At 33.3% G+C, this 18,044-nt stretch overlaps 1 protein-coding gene across 1 annotated transcript in view; it reads right to left on the reverse strand.

Moving 5' to 3' along the window:
* The window catches only part of cmpy (crimpy), a 279,719-nt gene that overhangs the window by 230,286 nt on the left and 31,389 nt on the right, over positions 1-18,044 (reverse strand). Inside the window, exons 4-5 of the mRNA XM_018521685.1 lie at positions 10,298-10,516; positions 815-862 (exon numbers count right to left, since the gene is read on the reverse strand). Of these exons, the coding sequence (XP_018377187.1) occupies positions 815-862; positions 10,298-10,516 (267 nt within the window). The remainder of the gene's footprint in view (positions 1-814; positions 863-10,297; positions 10,517-18,044) is intronic.

Genomic DNA, 18,044 nt, shown 5'->3' on the forward strand with positions numbered 1-18,044 from the left:
TTGTAATATTTTATAAACTTTTCATGTGATTTTAATTAAGACGAGCAAATATTTTCGGGATATTATGGTAAAAATTTTTTTTATACATAATTATTTCATAAAAATAAATGTGAGAATCATAGAGGTATGAAAATAATTAGTAGTGATGTTTGGTTATACAGAGGGGCCTGGAGACAATTTTTTAATAGTTCTCATAATATATAAAACGGATGTCGATAAATATCAAATAAGAAATTGTCAATGAAATAGGAAAGAGAGATTCGTGTTCTTCTGGCTAAAATCTCTTAAAATATTTTTTTAATGATTGCATTTTCTATAATATGACTGAACGGAGTGGCGAATTATAAAAACAATGTTGAAAAAATCCGAAACGTAGAATAGATATACATTAATGTAATTGCATTTATATCAAGTGAAGAGTAAATAGTATAGTGGTAAATTTTATTTCGTTTCATCAAGAAGATATTATATCCAAATTAACAATAACCAACATTCGCGCGCAAGGAATTTTTTAAAAGTTCTTCTTGTCGATCAACAGAGTAACATCACATATTTATCTACCATTGAAAATTTCGATCTAGTTAACGTTTGTTAACGATGAGTACATATATTATTGCTGAGAGTTGAATACTGCTGAAGCTACGATACAGTATCAAAGGAAGAGTCGCGCGTAGTTCACGTAGTTCACTGTTGGAACGCGGACTCGTATAATTTCCCTTTAATCCCTTAAACACGATAGCGGATGAATACTAAACATACTCAATTAAAGCCGCCCATTCGTGAAAACTTCTGGAATTGGTTGAAAGTAACTTACCCTCGATGGCGGTGCTACTCGGCGTGTCGCCAGAATTATAGAGGTCATCTGAAACAGAAGTTAGAAGTTTATCGGCTGCGGTGGTACTTCTCGGTAGACGGATATTGGGCATGAATTAATTAACGAGTACTTGCGAAACACTTCATTAGATTAAACTTAGATAGCATTCTCGGGCACGTCCATTATTTCGCGATCGGGGGTGCCCGAACGACTCGGTTCGATCGAGAACTGCTAACAAGTAAAGTAATTCAGTCTTCGATAATTACGTCTCCGTAATGACCAGCGCCGTAAATGCAATTTAGCTCCATTAAAATACCAAATCGCGTGTCATCCAGCGAAGTAATTGGCATTGATTAAAGAATGAATTCACAAAGAAGATTGCATTAGTCAGAACCAATTGATGATGGACAATGTAAAAAGTAACGGAACGAGAGAGACTATAAAAAAGAAAAATGTTAATATGCGAGAAAGAAATGTGAAAGTATAAGAATAAGATGAAGACACATTTCTCTCATTGAAAATTATACCTTCGTATTTATATCTACATACAGGGTAACTCCGGTATATATATACGCCGCACCTATCAAAAACTTAATTTATTAAGTATTATTTACTATGTTTAAAGTAAACGAACTATATTAGTAAAAACTTTGTACTGTCTACTACTACGAAAAAAATATTAGAAATCCGAAATATGTATTTTTCATATTAAAAAATAAACTTTTTGAAACCCTTGCATTTTTGCTGTATATTCCATAGGGGTGGGATATGTGACTACTTATAGAGGGAGGGGGAGGTACGTACGGCTCATGAAAAATTTACAAATAATGCATATAAATAAGATGTATAATGACACAATAACTTATAAAATGTGTTTATAAAGTTTAAATTTCATTAAGGAATAATAATGGTAAATATGTATATGAATAAATAATAATTACACTCTTCCTACATATATTACAAGTGTTATGACATGAAGTACATATTTCATGTAATACGTTTATTGCATTTAGTGTACTGAATTCAATCTGCGCACTTTGTATGCTTTGGGCATAAATCCCACTCGCTAAAAATGCCGTATATCCCAAACAGGTGGGCTATACAAGACTAAACAAAGAATACGAAAGCAAAGCACTTGTATTTTGCTACACAATATGCTTTACTATTCCACTACACGTATGTATCACGAAATAACCACTAAGTCTTTTACACGTCCTACAATAATCGTTTTATGTAGATTATAATTTATGATGGCGTTACTTACTGCAGTGACAAATCGATTCAACTCACAATAATTTCATTAATATTAACAGTAAGAAGCTGAAATCATAACACAATACTAATTGGTCTGTTCGACTTGCTTACACTTTTTACACTTAAAATAAGATAGATATATATTTGGTGCTGAAAAGAGAGAAAACGAAGATGCTGAGTGTAAAAAGTATAAGCAACAGACCTATTATAACATAAAGGCATGTAACAGAGTAGTTGCAGGAAAATTATCCCTACTCTTTCTATTTTTTCTGACTTCTGCGGCGTAAATCCCAGCGCGGCGTATTTGCCGGAGTTATCCTATTTATTTTAAAATGCATTTGCATCATTTCGAACGCAAATTACTGTTAAATAAACAATACCGGCTGTATTTCTTGAAGCTTAATAAAAAATGATTTTGAAGATTTATGTGGATATTTAAGAACCTGACAATATTCTGCAAAAAATACCTCAGTTACTTCTTTTGTTCAGATGCGTAGTAAATGATCGCTCTATAAATGCCTTGTCTTATTAAGTATCACCGTCATTGTGGGCACTGACGCGTTATAGATTATGAATTTGCTTAGGGGTGAACAATTCAATATTTCGCGCTGCCGCAAACGTTTGTTATATAAATATCCGAATGGATTGCCGCCGGACGTTTAATATAGCGAGTAAATTTTACGCAACATCGACGCGAGTCCCAGGCAAATATCGGATTATTCGAAAGTGCAGGCAAATCCACGGAGTAATTTTCCTCGGACGACCACTACGATATTTACTATTAATATTTACCTAGCCGGAACTGCCCTTCGCCTTCCATCCAATCAGCTTTTCACGTCATACATTCATAGTAAACATTAAATCAACGTTAACAAATTTTTAAACAAATACAGTCTAGTATCTTTTTTGCGTTGATTATTGGTATAAAATGTGAAAAGCAGTAATATAAAACAACAAAGCAATTATACTTAAAAATATTTAATAAATTCATTTATGAACTTCGTATAAAGTGAACTATTTCTCACACTTCATGGATATCAAAGGAACAATAGTAATTCAATTCCTTGAATTAAAAAAATATAATTAATAAACAAAATCTTATTATTTTTAACATCCATGTATATCAAAATGTAAATCAATTCATTTCTGTGGTTAGTTTCAAGATAAATAATATCCATGTTACAACATCTATATTATACATTTAAAAGAAATCAACTCAATTTGAATTTAATACATTTTCTTGAGATAAATTATTTAATTTCATCGTTTTGGTTAAAAATTAATGATATATTGAGTAGGAACAGTAACTGTAGAAATGATAAAATATCTCAAATTGGATATAATTGACATATGAATTAACAATGCATCTAAAATGTATTTATAGAGATTACTTAATTATAAAAATAATAAATTTAGATTATTAAGAATCATTATTTTGAAAAAGTAATAGTTATTTTCAGATTTATCTCATTGTGTTTTTATTTTTTATTTCCGTTTACTTCAATGGATTAGAGGAGAAGAATGACAGGGAGAAAAGAGAGAGGAGAAGAGGAGACACATGAGTGATAAAGAAGCATCCGCTAATATTGTTTAATTTCCTTTAACTTGTTTACGCGCATCGTTGCTAATTATATTTACGTCACATACTAATCTTACACATCTTCGCGCAAGTCGTTAATTTATAAATAGGTGTAGCTTTCGACGAAATTAATGATTTCATTTCTGTTCCGAAGATAGCTTTATAATTTATCCGTAACCGTGCACACAAAGATCTCCGTCGGGGATTAAGTTGAATCTAAAGATCAATAAGCGTTCCTGTAATGACCCAATTATTAAGTTACTGGCTGTTGAAGAGTACGAAACTGTAAGGCACCAGCACTGTATTGGTGTTCGTAACTCCACACTCCCGCATCCTCGTCCCTCACAATTAGATCGTCGGACATCTGACATTTTTAGATTGGACTTGACTGCGTACAAAAGCGATTGGTAGTACGTCACTCGATCACGTCTGACCTCGTGTTTATATCGGCGCGATTGCGTAGTCTAATGTCTAAACCAGGCTAGAATCAACGTTGGGGGATCGTTTTCTCACGATCGCGGTGCTCTGACCCAAAACCCGGCTGGATAAAGATAGACATCTCGTCGTTAAAAGATATCTAATAATAGATATTCCAATTTCAGACTACTTTTAATGCACTCTGACATATTTAATTAAAAATTCATGATAAGAAGAGAAATAATTTTCTGAGATAATTTATAATTTGATTCATCTGCAGAGACCGCAAATATGCAATTTCAGTCTCTTCCGGTCTAAAAACAATTTTGTATATTTATCTTTTATCTAAATTTATATACTTAATGTATTTTCTTACAAGATTTATATAGCAGCTAGATTTTAAAGTTCATATTGATTTTCTGTATTGCGATATCTCCAGTTGTCAATCCAAATGCTGCGAAGATCATTTTGCTTACATAAAAAGAATTTACGAGCAAAATTGACCATGCCGGGCTCTCTCAAAGGACACTCGTGCACCCTGCGAAATTCTGTATGCAGCAAAGTGAAGATCCAAAGGTTTTCTTAAGACCTTGCCGAGCCAGCACTTCTGACAATATGACTTTACGTTGTTTCGCCATACTATAAGAGTAAAAAGTGATTGGATCCGGGACGTGAGAGGAGTATCTATGAACGAAGAAATTGCCAAGAGTATAAAGGATCGAAGGACGTTCTGGAATGTTTCATAAATGCTTTCGTTCGATGTTACATTCTCTGACATGTGACGAATAAACCAAAACATATTTTGAATCCGGAAACAAAAGTGTGAAATAGTAAAGCGCATCTTTATATTCCTGCTGCGTAAAAAAACTGATTGCGTTTTCTTTCAAGAAGTTTTTAAAATAATCAGTCACATTACTCCAATAGAAATGAAAATAAATCAGATAAGAAGAAAGAAGAAGAAAAAACAAACTCTTTTTATCATTAAAAGAAAAATATATTAATTTCGTACTCGGCACTACTTCCAATAACATCATCAGTTTTATAAGCGAGATGCAAAGTTTGTTTATAATTTTGAAAACGGAGTTATAAAGTTTGAAAGTTTCTCGCGATTATTCGTTCTAATAAATTGTAAAGGAAACAATCCAGTTGTAATAGTTTGCCATTCAAGATATAAACACAACATCTGACGTGAGATACGCAAAAATTGATTGAAACTTTTTCAAGGAACGAATAATCTTTTCTGTTCTAACAATTGAAGATTTAATTTATTCAATAGATACTTTGAATCAAACGTTCTGACACCAATCGCAGACTAAAAACCCACTCAAACGAATTTTTGCCATGTGGCATTTAATTTAAGTTTGCTAAGTATTTATTAAAGTTTTATTAGTTTCTGTAATGTAATTCGCAATTCCCTTCATATTCTATAGATTAGCGTATCGAATAAGTTTACCACGGGTATTCGATAACTAGTTGTTAAGCTATAGATATATAAAATGAATCAGGCATAATGGCCCAACATAAACTGAAATTGAAGGTGTTGGGAAGTGGATTTCGGCGCTAAACTTCTAGTCGAGTAAATTCGCGTCGCACGCGTTATTAAACGAATTAATTTCTGCTAACGACAGGTCGGCCGCGGCAACGAGCAATTTAAGCAATCTATATGTATATATGTCAAAGGCAACTCTGTTATTAACCCATTATTTAATCGTAGAAAATAAAAAAATACTTGTAAAACATTCAGCACATGTAAATCAAGTTGTTAATTATTTCGAGAATATATTATTATTGTGACATGTTTATTAATATAACAGCATTTAATTTTCTAGATTAAAAGTATAAAAGAGAAGATAAAATTAATTTTAATATATATTAATATTTTTAGAAAGAGTTATAGAAACATTTGTGATATATCAGTAAAACTGTATAGTTCTCGTGTTTTTATGATTATCTTTATCTTTGAAAATTGAATCTGAAAAAAAAACCGTAAATTTATTAAAAATCAGTACAATAATTATTTTAGATAATACAATGGGATTTGGTTTTTTTAATGGAAATTTACGTGGAAAAATCTTCGCAATAAATGTATTTCGTAAATACCGATATAAACGTAATAGACATACAATACAATTCCATGTACACTGTGTACCTATTATTCTATCCCGTATTTCACGCAATTTCCTGTACATTGCATTTCGAGGTGTAATACACCCGTGACGAAATCAATGATTTTTTTATCGTGGTTAGTGAACAATATCGGGCATTGCACTCAATTAACTGGGAGACAATTACTTTCAATGAGGTTCAATGAAATTCACGGCACGTTCCAAACACCAGTTTATTTCACTGCGGGAGATGACGCCACACTAAAATGTCTCTATTCAAATCAGTTAGCTGCTTCAAATGATGTCTACTCTGAAAATACTCGCTATTCATCATTGAACACAATAAAAATGTGTGCGAAGAACGACAATACAAATTTTTCGTACCATTATCAGTGATTTAATACTTAATAATAATTCTGCATGATAATTAAACACAATCTAGAATTCTCCGTTTCATTCTTCATTTTATTTTATTTTTTAATGTATTCGATAATTATCATACATAGATAATATTTCTGATATAATAAAATATAAAATATTTCGATTGAAGGAATAGAAAATATCCTATAAATAAATATTTATATTTGTATTATAATTGTGTAATCAATCATTATTTATATTAGTTTAAATGTAATATTATATATCTGTTCGCCTAAAAAACATTACGCGACTCACTTTTAATTTATAAAGTGTCATTCAGGTACATCGGAAATGCCTCGGTTCAACGAAACGGACTCGGTTGGCTGGTTCCTTTGTTCCTCTTTTGGACTTAGGGATTTTACTCGTGTACTTAACTCGCTGGCAAAAGAACAATCCGTCTGCCTTCTACCTTTATAGAACGTACGCGATTAAACTTTTCTCAACGAATCGAATTTAACTTTCTGCACCGTCCAGGGTAACTACTTTTGTTACTCGTTCACCAACAACCTCGTTACACGTTGAACACCGCACTATGTCGAGATGGAAGTTGCACTCGAAAGAAGAATGAGTTAACTATTGATTCTGAGCAACTCCGGATGAGAGCTCTAATCATAACTGTTATGGAGTCTACCACGCAGTTATTTCTTTCAATATACTTAAAAAAAGAGTTGTATCAGCAACTAGAAATTTGAGGGCAAATAACAATAAGCAAGTTATATGAACTAAGAAAATATTTAAGTAATATTAACCATTTACTACAAATAAGTAATATTATTACATTTTTGAAATTTATTTAATTTATTTATGGTCTCTCTCTTTTTTTACAACGTATCCTAAAATTTTTATATGAAGTCTACGTAACTGTTTATATAGTTAAATCGCTATTTCACTATCCATTAATAGTTGATAAATATTGTTACCATGATTATATTTTTATAGTATTCGGTAATACTTTTATTCTCATTACTTTGTAAAACTAGTTGCAGACATTTAAATTTCAGAGTTGTCAATTTATCATTACCAAAACTATTTACCTTTTTCTCTCGAAATGAACAATTATTGGCGCTGACAGCAAAAGGAATCGAATGCACATGACAGTCAGCTTATAACATTGTATGTACTATATATTAATATAACGCATACATGTAAACCATGAATCTCCAAAATGTATAAATTATGCTTTCAATGAAAGTGAGATGAAATATAGAGAATATTATTTTATTTTATATTATTAGACAAATTAGAAATATCAATTTTTTTCGATGGTGGAATTATTGCTTTAAAAAATCGTGAATATTTTTCTAAAAACACGCTCGATATTAATGTAATTGAGCAAAAGAAGACATGATACATAAAATTCAATTAGTTCTTATATAGGAATGACTACAGTATATCGAAAATCGCGCTGGATAATAGAGAAATTTATAAAAAGTCGCTTCAAAGTTTTAACGGAATAACACAATTTTCTCTCTCACATGATGGTTGTTTTTGCGTGTTTTAATCAGAAACGACGGAACCGATAACGAACGAACGTACGTTGCGTCACGAACGTGGCCCGTAGTTGTGTCTTTTTCTCATTACCGTCTGTACTCTCTTCAGTTTAGTTTTTCCGTTTTCTTAGTCGTTGTCCTCACTTTTGACACTATTTATGTTTTCTTTTCATTAACGCCGCGCCGTTTGCGCACCCAACATAGTTTCACGTATTTCATTCACCTTCCTACTGTTTCGCTTTTTTATCCATGTTTGAACACTAGCTGAGCTGATGAGAGAAGACAGCCAAAAAGACACATCCTTCTGGGGGAACGACCGATGATAAAAACACAACGATTAATATCAAGCAATAAAACTATACAGCGCGAATGATGACTGTCAATTTTTAACTTGTTCGCTCCCAACCGGTTCTCAGTCGCAAACAACTTTTTACTTTATTTGTAATATAAACGCAAACAAACAAGTCCATCCGAAGAAGAGAGTATTCTGAAAATTCGAGCTCCATTTAAACACTTTTAAAAAACATTTTTAAGAAAATATCATGCAGAAATAATTCATTAAAAAAACAAAGAGGAAAACAAAGTTCTCTCGTGGCAAATAAAGGTTTTGAATTAAAAAGATTAACAATAACGAAATAAACAACCGGTCGTAATTGCTTACACAATTAATTAATCGGTGAAATTGCGACGCGTCTAATAAATTCCGCATGATATTTTTTTAAAGCGTCAGTGCTTTTAAAAAATAATAGCGATTGAGTTTAAAACAAATGTACTATTGGCACCGGGCAAACGACTTTTGTTAACGGACCAAATAAATGTTTATAGTTTTCACGACGACGCTCATGACCTAAAAATGTATCGATTATTGCAAGTGCGCGGCAGTGTAAGATATTCATGTGGCACAATACGGACGATCTCTATCCCTGATCTTATCCGGAAAAACGACGACAACAACGTCATTTCTTTTTACGCGAGACTGATTCCGTTCTCTATCATATCAGCGATTTTTATCGTAAAATGTAGCACGCGCACGTTAGATAAACAACGCAAAGCAAATAGAAACTTTGTGACATGGTTACTCTAAGAGAGTAAAAATGTAATAGTAACTAAACATTGACGTTTGCAATAACTCACAAACGATATACACTGAAGATATTTTCGCGATCGGTTCGTGAACTCATCGATGTGATATGAATACTGTCTATTCATTGAGAAATTTATACGGACGAGTGCAAATGCTTAAAAACATAGCAAACAGCCAAACATAACTGCAGATCGTTTTCGTTTCTCTCGATGGAGTAAATAAACGGATGTAACAATATTGTATTTTGGATTATTTTTTATATCTTCAAAAATGAAATGCAATTAATGATTTTTTATGATTTTCTATAAAAAAGAATTTATACTTTATCTTTTATCTTTGTAATAATAATTATAAACATAAAATGTGTAAATAATTATAAATGTAAAATAATAACATGCATCAGTGGTGGAATTGGAAAAGACACCCGTTCTAAGACAGTCAGGAAATTCTAAGTTCGAATTCTGGTTGAAGTAATATTTAGCGCAATAAGTTTATTTGCAGTGTTTTGAGATATTAATAGCATTATTATCAAATCGACGATCAATTTAATTAATTGTGGTATTATTATTTCAACTTTAGTTTATGAATACGTTTCAAGTCCGACAATAAATGATACGCAATTTATATAACTAAAAGATATATTTAGAATTTACATATTAAAATATTATTAAACACCAAGATCTCGACTGTATTGACTCTTTTCTCTTATTAATTTGATTTATTCAAATATTTGCTTTCCCCGATTCATTCAACTATTCCGTCCATCATCAATCATTAACCACAACGTCTCCAAAGAGATGCAAGAAATCAGAACAAATCGTTACACGTATTAAGCGAGCGCGTACAAACTTTCATCGATTACACAAGTTTCCCCCCACATGCCCCATGGTTCTAATGAACACAGAGGGATAATTAAAATTGATAGTCCCGCGTTACGCGTATTACGTCCGATTCCCCTAACGATAGACGGGTGTAACTCGCGCCATTTGACGAATCGAGCGTGAAATTAATTTCGCCATTAGTGCACTTTGACGCGCATTATCGTGCTGCCGCAGCGGAACACGCGGATCGCATCGCGTGGTACCGCGGCATATCACACAGTCTACGCTCGCATATGGAATGAATGCGTCCTACCATAAGCAATTTTCGCCTCCAAATTGAGCCGGCACTCGTGCCGCGTCATGTACATGTAGGGCTGCGGCTCACCCGGGCACCAGGGCACCGACGGACCGCAAACGCATTTGCCGGCGGCCGCCACGTTTCCGTCCGCGATTCCCTCACCGACCAGGTTGCAGCCGGAACCCGACATCATCGGCCCGTGCGGACAATGCCTCCTCCATCTGCCCGGAATCTCTGAAAAGCGCAATACGAAACGTACATTGTTAGTATCTAGAAATTTGCAGCTTTGTAAACATGTGTATACCGTTGTAAAAATATAGAAATGCTTTTATTTTCCTGTTCAAAAGAATAAAAAATTGGACAGTATAGTACGATATTGGTAATATCATACTCTGCACACGTACGTATACAGACGCAGGATTCTTGTTTCATTTATATCGTGATTAATTGATGGCAGCACAGTGATTGTGAATTCGAGATCATAGAAATCGATAGATGGAATATGCGCGATGGTTTTGTGTCGGCTAAGCTAGTTCTATTATTCAGCATGTAACAGAGATTGTACAATTTTATTATTCATTGACCGCAAGCATGTTTCTTCTTTTGTGGATTGTTCGATTGGCTCTATAGCGAAACTAATACTCAAAATATTTGCACGAATGGTACGAGAACTGTGTATCTTCTGTAGGAGAAAAAAATGTTCTATATTACATACATACTTAGCTTGTGCATTTAAATCTGTCATGGTCGATAATGACGTTTGTACTCGTAATAATCTAGATTATTGCATACAGGTATCATCGTGAGGAGAAAATTCCACATGATATGAGAGAGGCGGCGTGACGTAACGTTGTGCTGTATGAGGGGCTTGAGTATAATAGCACACCATGGAAAAATTCTAAATTACGCATCCATGGCAAATTCACTGGCGGAGTAAATCGAGCATCAATAACTGCGCAATTACAAAACCGTCAACATCGCTAGGCACTGCTTACTGCATACATCGCTCGTCGTCGTCAGGTCTAACAAGGGGTGAGTACCACGATACCGTCGATACCCGAGGGAGTATAATGCGGTCGCCTAATGAGACGCGGTGTGTACCCGGACGACAAATTCCAATTCAATTGCGTTTACCGTACTAGCCGTTGACCGAGGAGCATGAAAGAGAGAGGGAGGGAGGGAGGGAGAGAGAGAGAGAAAGAGAGAACGTTTAAAACGTCGTCGTCGCTATTTCGAGAAAAAAGAATAGCAATTAGCTTACGCCATTCACACGAAATAACTTCGTATAACGAGGCACAGAGAAAGAAGAAAACAGCAGAAATAGAATCGGGACAGTCAACCAACTGGACAAATCAAGACCGAGATTGTTCAACACGAAGGTTAGTTAAAGCCTCCTTTGGTATTCTGCCGTGGCTATGCTGACTCTCTTCTCCCCTTTACTACCTTCGATAACACAACGTTCCAATCGATAAGTTTAATAATCCACAGACGGGTTACGCAGAGAAAATCGAATTTGCTGATCGGTTTGCCCATCAGCCCTTTGGGCCTCCTAAATGTGAATTCATTTCGAGCTAATGGTTAGGAATGCGTTTCCGTCTAATTGTCCATGAGCCGACCAGATATGTGCTACGATATTCAAATGTAATCAAACTGCGACGGTTTTCGATTAAGAAAATCGAGGATACTGTACAGAGGATTGTCTTAAAGATAGGCCGCAAAAGCAACCGAACTGCTTTTGCGTTTAAATACACCATGGAATTACATTTCTTCAAGATAATTTCTCGGTAACATCGATTCGCGCTCGTAGCCATTAGCAAATTCGCTTTAACGATCCGAATTTAAAGTTGGACTTTACAAATTTAAATATTTCGACTCATATAATATAATTTGAGAATATTATTTCGTTTTATTACACATTGCACAAAGATACAAAAATTATTGCTTATGTACATCTTATTGAATTAATTAAAAATCAATGCCAATTAAATTAAATTAATTAAAATATTAATAATATTAATAATACCAATAAAGAACCAACACAAGTTATTAGTATGTGAGTTTATTAAAATATTAATATAAAAGAATAATGCAAACATTTCGACTTTGTTTTTAGATCATCCTATACGTATAGGTCATCCAGTATTAGGTCAACCGATGCATATTTAGATAAGATTTCAAATATAAATCTCAAACAATATAACTAAATATATTTTACAATCTGTATATAAAATAATTGACACAAATTTACTCAATAATTGAGACTATTACATTATGAAGCTTCAGTCTTCAGTTTCCAACCATTATACTTTAATAAAGCATCAATTATTTTATATGCAGATTGTAAAATTCGTTTATCAGTTAGATTGTTTGCGATTTAGATTTAAAATCTCATTTAAATATACACTGAGGATGACCTAAAAATGCAAGGTCGAAACGTTTGCCATTATTCTTTTAAATTGACATTTTAATAAGCTCACACACCAATAATTTGTGTTGGCTTTTTATTGGCATTATTAATATTATTAATATTTGCATTATTAATTAATGTATTATTATAGTACAACATCTCCCAATGAGAAGGTGCAATTTATTGACAAAACATGTCGAAGCTGCCACTTTTAATGCAAATTTATCTCGAATTAATGGACCGTGTACTCGACCAATTAGCCGTGACCATTTAGAATGCACATTTCCGCTTTTACGTACATTACGCTGTCGATCTTTCCGGACATGAAACTCGAGAAGTCAGATTGCACTTACAGTTGTGGACTGTGCAATCGGCTTACTCAGAGGCTCATTTGGTCTCTTGTCCTACCATCAGTAATCCGTTAAATCGTCAGTAGCCACTTTCCTAATATGTCGACGCATGCTTACGCCTCTCTCGCCAAGCTTTCCTTAAAATAATGGTATTTTATACTTATAAAAAGGATTGCGTAAAATAATATAAACTATTTTCGCATTGGCACACGTGTTTAAAATCTTAACAAAATTAATAGATAAGGGAGAGTGGTCTAAATCGGACCTATTTGTAGTTTTTGCTCTCTATAAGGCGTAAATAAAGCCCGATTGTAAAATCGAAGGTGCCATTGGAAAGATTATTTAATTCCCTTTATTTTTGCTTCAAACCATTTTAAGGTATCTCTCACCATTGGTTCCAAATCGGACCATCCCCTGGTTCGAATCGAAAACTTCTATTTTTATGAATTTTTAGATAGAATTTTAAAATATTTATTTTAATGTATTTTTCTTAGTATCGAGTAAAAACGAGCAATTTGACAGTCAAAGATAAAAATTTTTTCGGAAAAAGAAATTACTGACTGTTTATATTATTAGAATTGAAGTCAATAAAACTCAACTAATCTGAGTCTGATGATATTTTACTGATTTAATTGCTTGAACTAGATCTGGTCAGCTGATCACCAGTACTATAAGTTATTCAGTGTACTGTCGGATTTGGACATGGGTCCTTTCGAAATTTGGAACAAATTTTACAATAAACCGCAAAAAGTGATCACAAAGTGCTTGATATTTTTAAATTATACACTCTTTAATTATCTTAAATCAATGACTTTTCAAATTTTTAACACCTTTTAAATAATAATTTACAAGGACTTTCTTTTTTAGAAAAAAATTTTCGCACGATGGCTGAAAATACATATTTGCGTCTATTTTATGAATGTTATGACAGAGAAATGTCAAACTGCTATCACATGTTCGGTGTCTTATAAGGACTTTACATTATAAATAGTACGCAAATCTGCTTTCAAATCAACCGTGTTCATTTAAAAAGGTCCTATTTGGAACACGGTCCGATTTAGACCACTCTTCCCAGACAGATGTTAACTTGATGTATTATTCTTGTTCTAATAAATAAATTAAAAATTATAAACGTGAAAGAAGAATCCTTCTTAAAAGTTTCAATTTAACTTTTAAAAATTTTCTTAACAAATTACTAATCTTAATTAATACATTATTTTGCATAAATAAAATAAGTATATAATATATATGATAACATTAATTATTTTATCATCACAAAAAGCCAAATGTTATCAGAATATATATTTATACTTTGCTCATAACAATCCCAATAGCTTAAGCTGTATAATAATCATGACATTGATATGTTAAGATTTTAAATAAATTAATATTTGTTTATTAAATTAATATAATTTAATTAAATATAATTTAATTATATAAATGTAATTTGGGAAAGAGATAAAGATACTATTATAAATAAATACATACTTCATTCAATTTATCCTAATTTTCAGTAATGGTAACATATAATTACTTTAACTGATATTAAGTCAAAACGTAATCTCATTGCTAAAATATTACTACAACGACATGTATATAACGATAATGAAATGTTTTACACGCTCGTTACTGTAGCACGTGAGTTCATACGGTCATATCGTGAACGTCGTACGGAGCATAACGACGTTTCATATAACGCGCGGCGAAATGCAGATTTCCGGTAACCAAAGTAAACGAAGTTGTGAAAAATAACGGTGCTCCGCCCAGCCTAGATAAGTAACTTGGCAAGGAGAAACGAGAAGCAACTTAATCAACCGACGCGACTGCATTAAGAGTAGCGGTAAAGAACCATGCGCTGTTGGAGAAATGCGAAACTAAAGTAGAATTCTAAAAGTGTACTGCTAGATTTTGTACAAATCTCATCTGCATACGTGACACAGAAGAACAACACATTAGGATGGACCCTTTGGCTCGATGATAATTTATTTTTCTCTATGAGTCACACATAATCAATTTACACATATGGTTTAATAACTTACACGAATAATGGAGCTGTAATTTTACGCTACAGTAATTTTTATAAAGGTAGAAAATATCGCGTTAAGTTTTTAAATCAGTATCTACATGAATTTGCGTTTATTTGCATTATATTAGATCTAAATTATGTTTAAATCCAACGCGAAAATAACCGGATAGGTTTTCTTTGGTTTTATAAGTTTCTCACACGTGCACGTATAATAAGGTTGCGGCAATTTTCTTTTAACGATCATATGTTGGATTGAATCGTAAACCCAGGTTCTCTCTCTCTCTCTCTCTCTCTCTCTCTCTCTCTCTCTCTCTCACGCACACACACACACACGCACACACAGTATATTCACTGATAAAAATATCTTTTTATCATTTTGCTTTCTTCTTAGATATAAGTACGTTCCATGTCACCGAAGCCTTCAACTAGAAATAAAAGATTCACGAGCCAAATGGGAATGCACCTAAAATGTGAGTATTCGGTTTCGATATTTTCTCGTATTGCAATGTAGAACATAAAATGGGTGGGTCGTTCGAGCATCTTGGCAAAAAGAAAAACATAGCACGGATCTCAAGATTTCTTGATTTCGTGATGTCTTCGTATTTCGGTATTTGAGACTACTTCCTTATCTATGTATCTCATTAAATTGAATTTCGAGTATCTCCGAATATCACGATACGAGTTCCGTAACTTCGGGAGTAATCTAATAAACTCTTTAATAATGAAAGCATTTTAAAGGAGAACATTCCACGAATTTATTCTTACTTATTTAAGTTGATTATTATTGAAAAAGTAATAGCTCCTCAATAGTTTTATCATTCTCTTTATGGGAAGGAAATTTTTATTTTAATTGAAAACGCGCGCGCGGGGGGAAAAGCAACGTAAATTTATTCCAAGCTTATACAGTCACTCCTAGAATATGTTACGTTTTTAATAATATGTTTCTCTGCAAAAATAAAGAAAATAAATCTCCCAATAATGCTGTGCTCGTGTATTTCAGTTTAAAAAACGAAACCTGTTTTTCCAAGCTTGCGAGTAAACCTGGTAAAAAAAAAGAGAGACAAGTTTGTGCAGATGGTAGTTGTTTCTGCAGTATGCGTAATGTATGATACTCGAGAAAATTATGGTACGTTTAATGAATACAACGCGACCTCGTTGTGACGCAGTAACGTCAATGAAAACGGTGCATCTCTCGTACTGTATATACCTTTGACTGTGCGCGCTCTCGAGTACCCGCGAAGTACTTGCGAATACTCATGAGTATAAGCGCGCGTGGTTTCATTTTCTCTCAAACGCAAATGATAGTCGTCATTGCACCGCACTTTCCGTCGAGTGATCAATATTTACAGAATTATTTGCGCGATAGAATAGGCAGATATATAATACTACATAAGCGTACTCTCAACGTATCAATTTGTTTTACAAAAACGAGCGGAAACATTCTCAATAATGGAAATCCAACTTTAGTAAAGTGAATCAATCTGCTAAACTCCGCTGAGTTAAGTGCTAATATAGTATTAAAAATGCTGCTGAATATCTACGTGTGGAAAGGGTCGATATGTTTATATACGTATATCGCAATCATAATATGATATAAGGATTATATCGCTCAAGCAAAACAACAAGTCACGATAACGTCAAAATGACATTAAAATGAATTGAAAATGATTAAAAAATGACTTTTAGATTTTGAAATCATTTTGATATCATAATGACTTGTTGTTCTGCTTGGGCGTATATATATATATATATATTAGCGTCATAATTATTTTTTATACGATTGAAACAACACTTTGGCGATTTGATTATAGCGATTAAAGCATCATTAGTAACGTATTTTGTGTACAATATTAATTGTAAAAGGAATTTTAGAGAACTACGCGTCCATGAATATTTCTAATTTGTAAAATAAATTTCATGTCGTATAATCGATTGTGTGATCCGTTCTCTGTGTAACTTTATAAAACAGTACACCGTTGTTACAGTCAGAAAAACGAATTACATTCACAAAAGCAAACAAACACTAGAATTTTATATTTCAGCGCGCTCATATTTGCATTCGTGATTGTCTTCTTCCACATAATTCCGCAGATGTCCCTGCCAATAGAATTTTCGTGCGAACTTTCAGTACACAGAGCGGTTATACTTTTTCCTCTGTACACTACCAGCTTGTGAGTGCATTTTGTAGACTCTCGTTTCGTCCCAATATAATATGGCACGATCATCGAGTATGAAATTTCTTTTCTAAGCGAAATTTTTTTCAATTTTTTACCCAAACATTATAAAAGCATAGAGGATCCTAAGTGGAAGATCAAACTCTGACGTATAAATAGTTGTTTTACCGACTTACACACATATGATTTAAAATACGTCTGCCTAGCTGGCTCCTCCACTTAATCAAATCTTAATGAAAAAATTATGGAATAATGCGCTATTTATGCGCTATTTATGCGCTATTTATGCGCTACCCATATCCATAAAAAAAAAATTTTGCTCTCATTCCGTTTAGCTAAAAAAAAATTTTTTTGTGGGGGGGCTGAGTAGGCAGTCAGACCCCCTCCCGTTAAAAACAACCGATTTGGAAAATTAAATACACGGGATTTATACGCTATTTATGCGCTACTACTTCCAGGCATTTTTTATTTTTGGCATTTTTCCAGGCATTTGGCGATTTCCAGGCATTTTTGATTAGAGGTAAATATGACTGTTCGCTCCAAGAGAAAAAAGTGCCTTAAGGGTTGCAGCGCAAAAATCCAAAATGCTTGGAAATAGTAGCGCATAAATCAGAGAATTGTTTTGCATAGTCAGAGTATTTAATTTTGCGATTTTAAACGACTTAGGGGTGAATATGACTGTTCGTTCCAAGAAGGAAGTGCCTTAAGAATTGCAGCACAAAAATAAAAAATGCCTGGAAATAGTAGCGCATAAATAGCGCATAAATCCTGTGTATTTAATTTCTCAAATTGATTGTTTTTAACG

The sequence above is a fragment of the Trachymyrmex cornetzi genome, unplaced genomic scaffold, assembly GCF_001594075.2.
Source record: "Trachymyrmex cornetzi isolate Tcor2-1 unplaced genomic scaffold, Tcor1.1 scaffold99, whole genome shotgun sequence".
NCBI classification, from domain to species: Eukaryota; Metazoa; Arthropoda; class Insecta; order Hymenoptera; family Formicidae; genus Trachymyrmex; species Trachymyrmex cornetzi.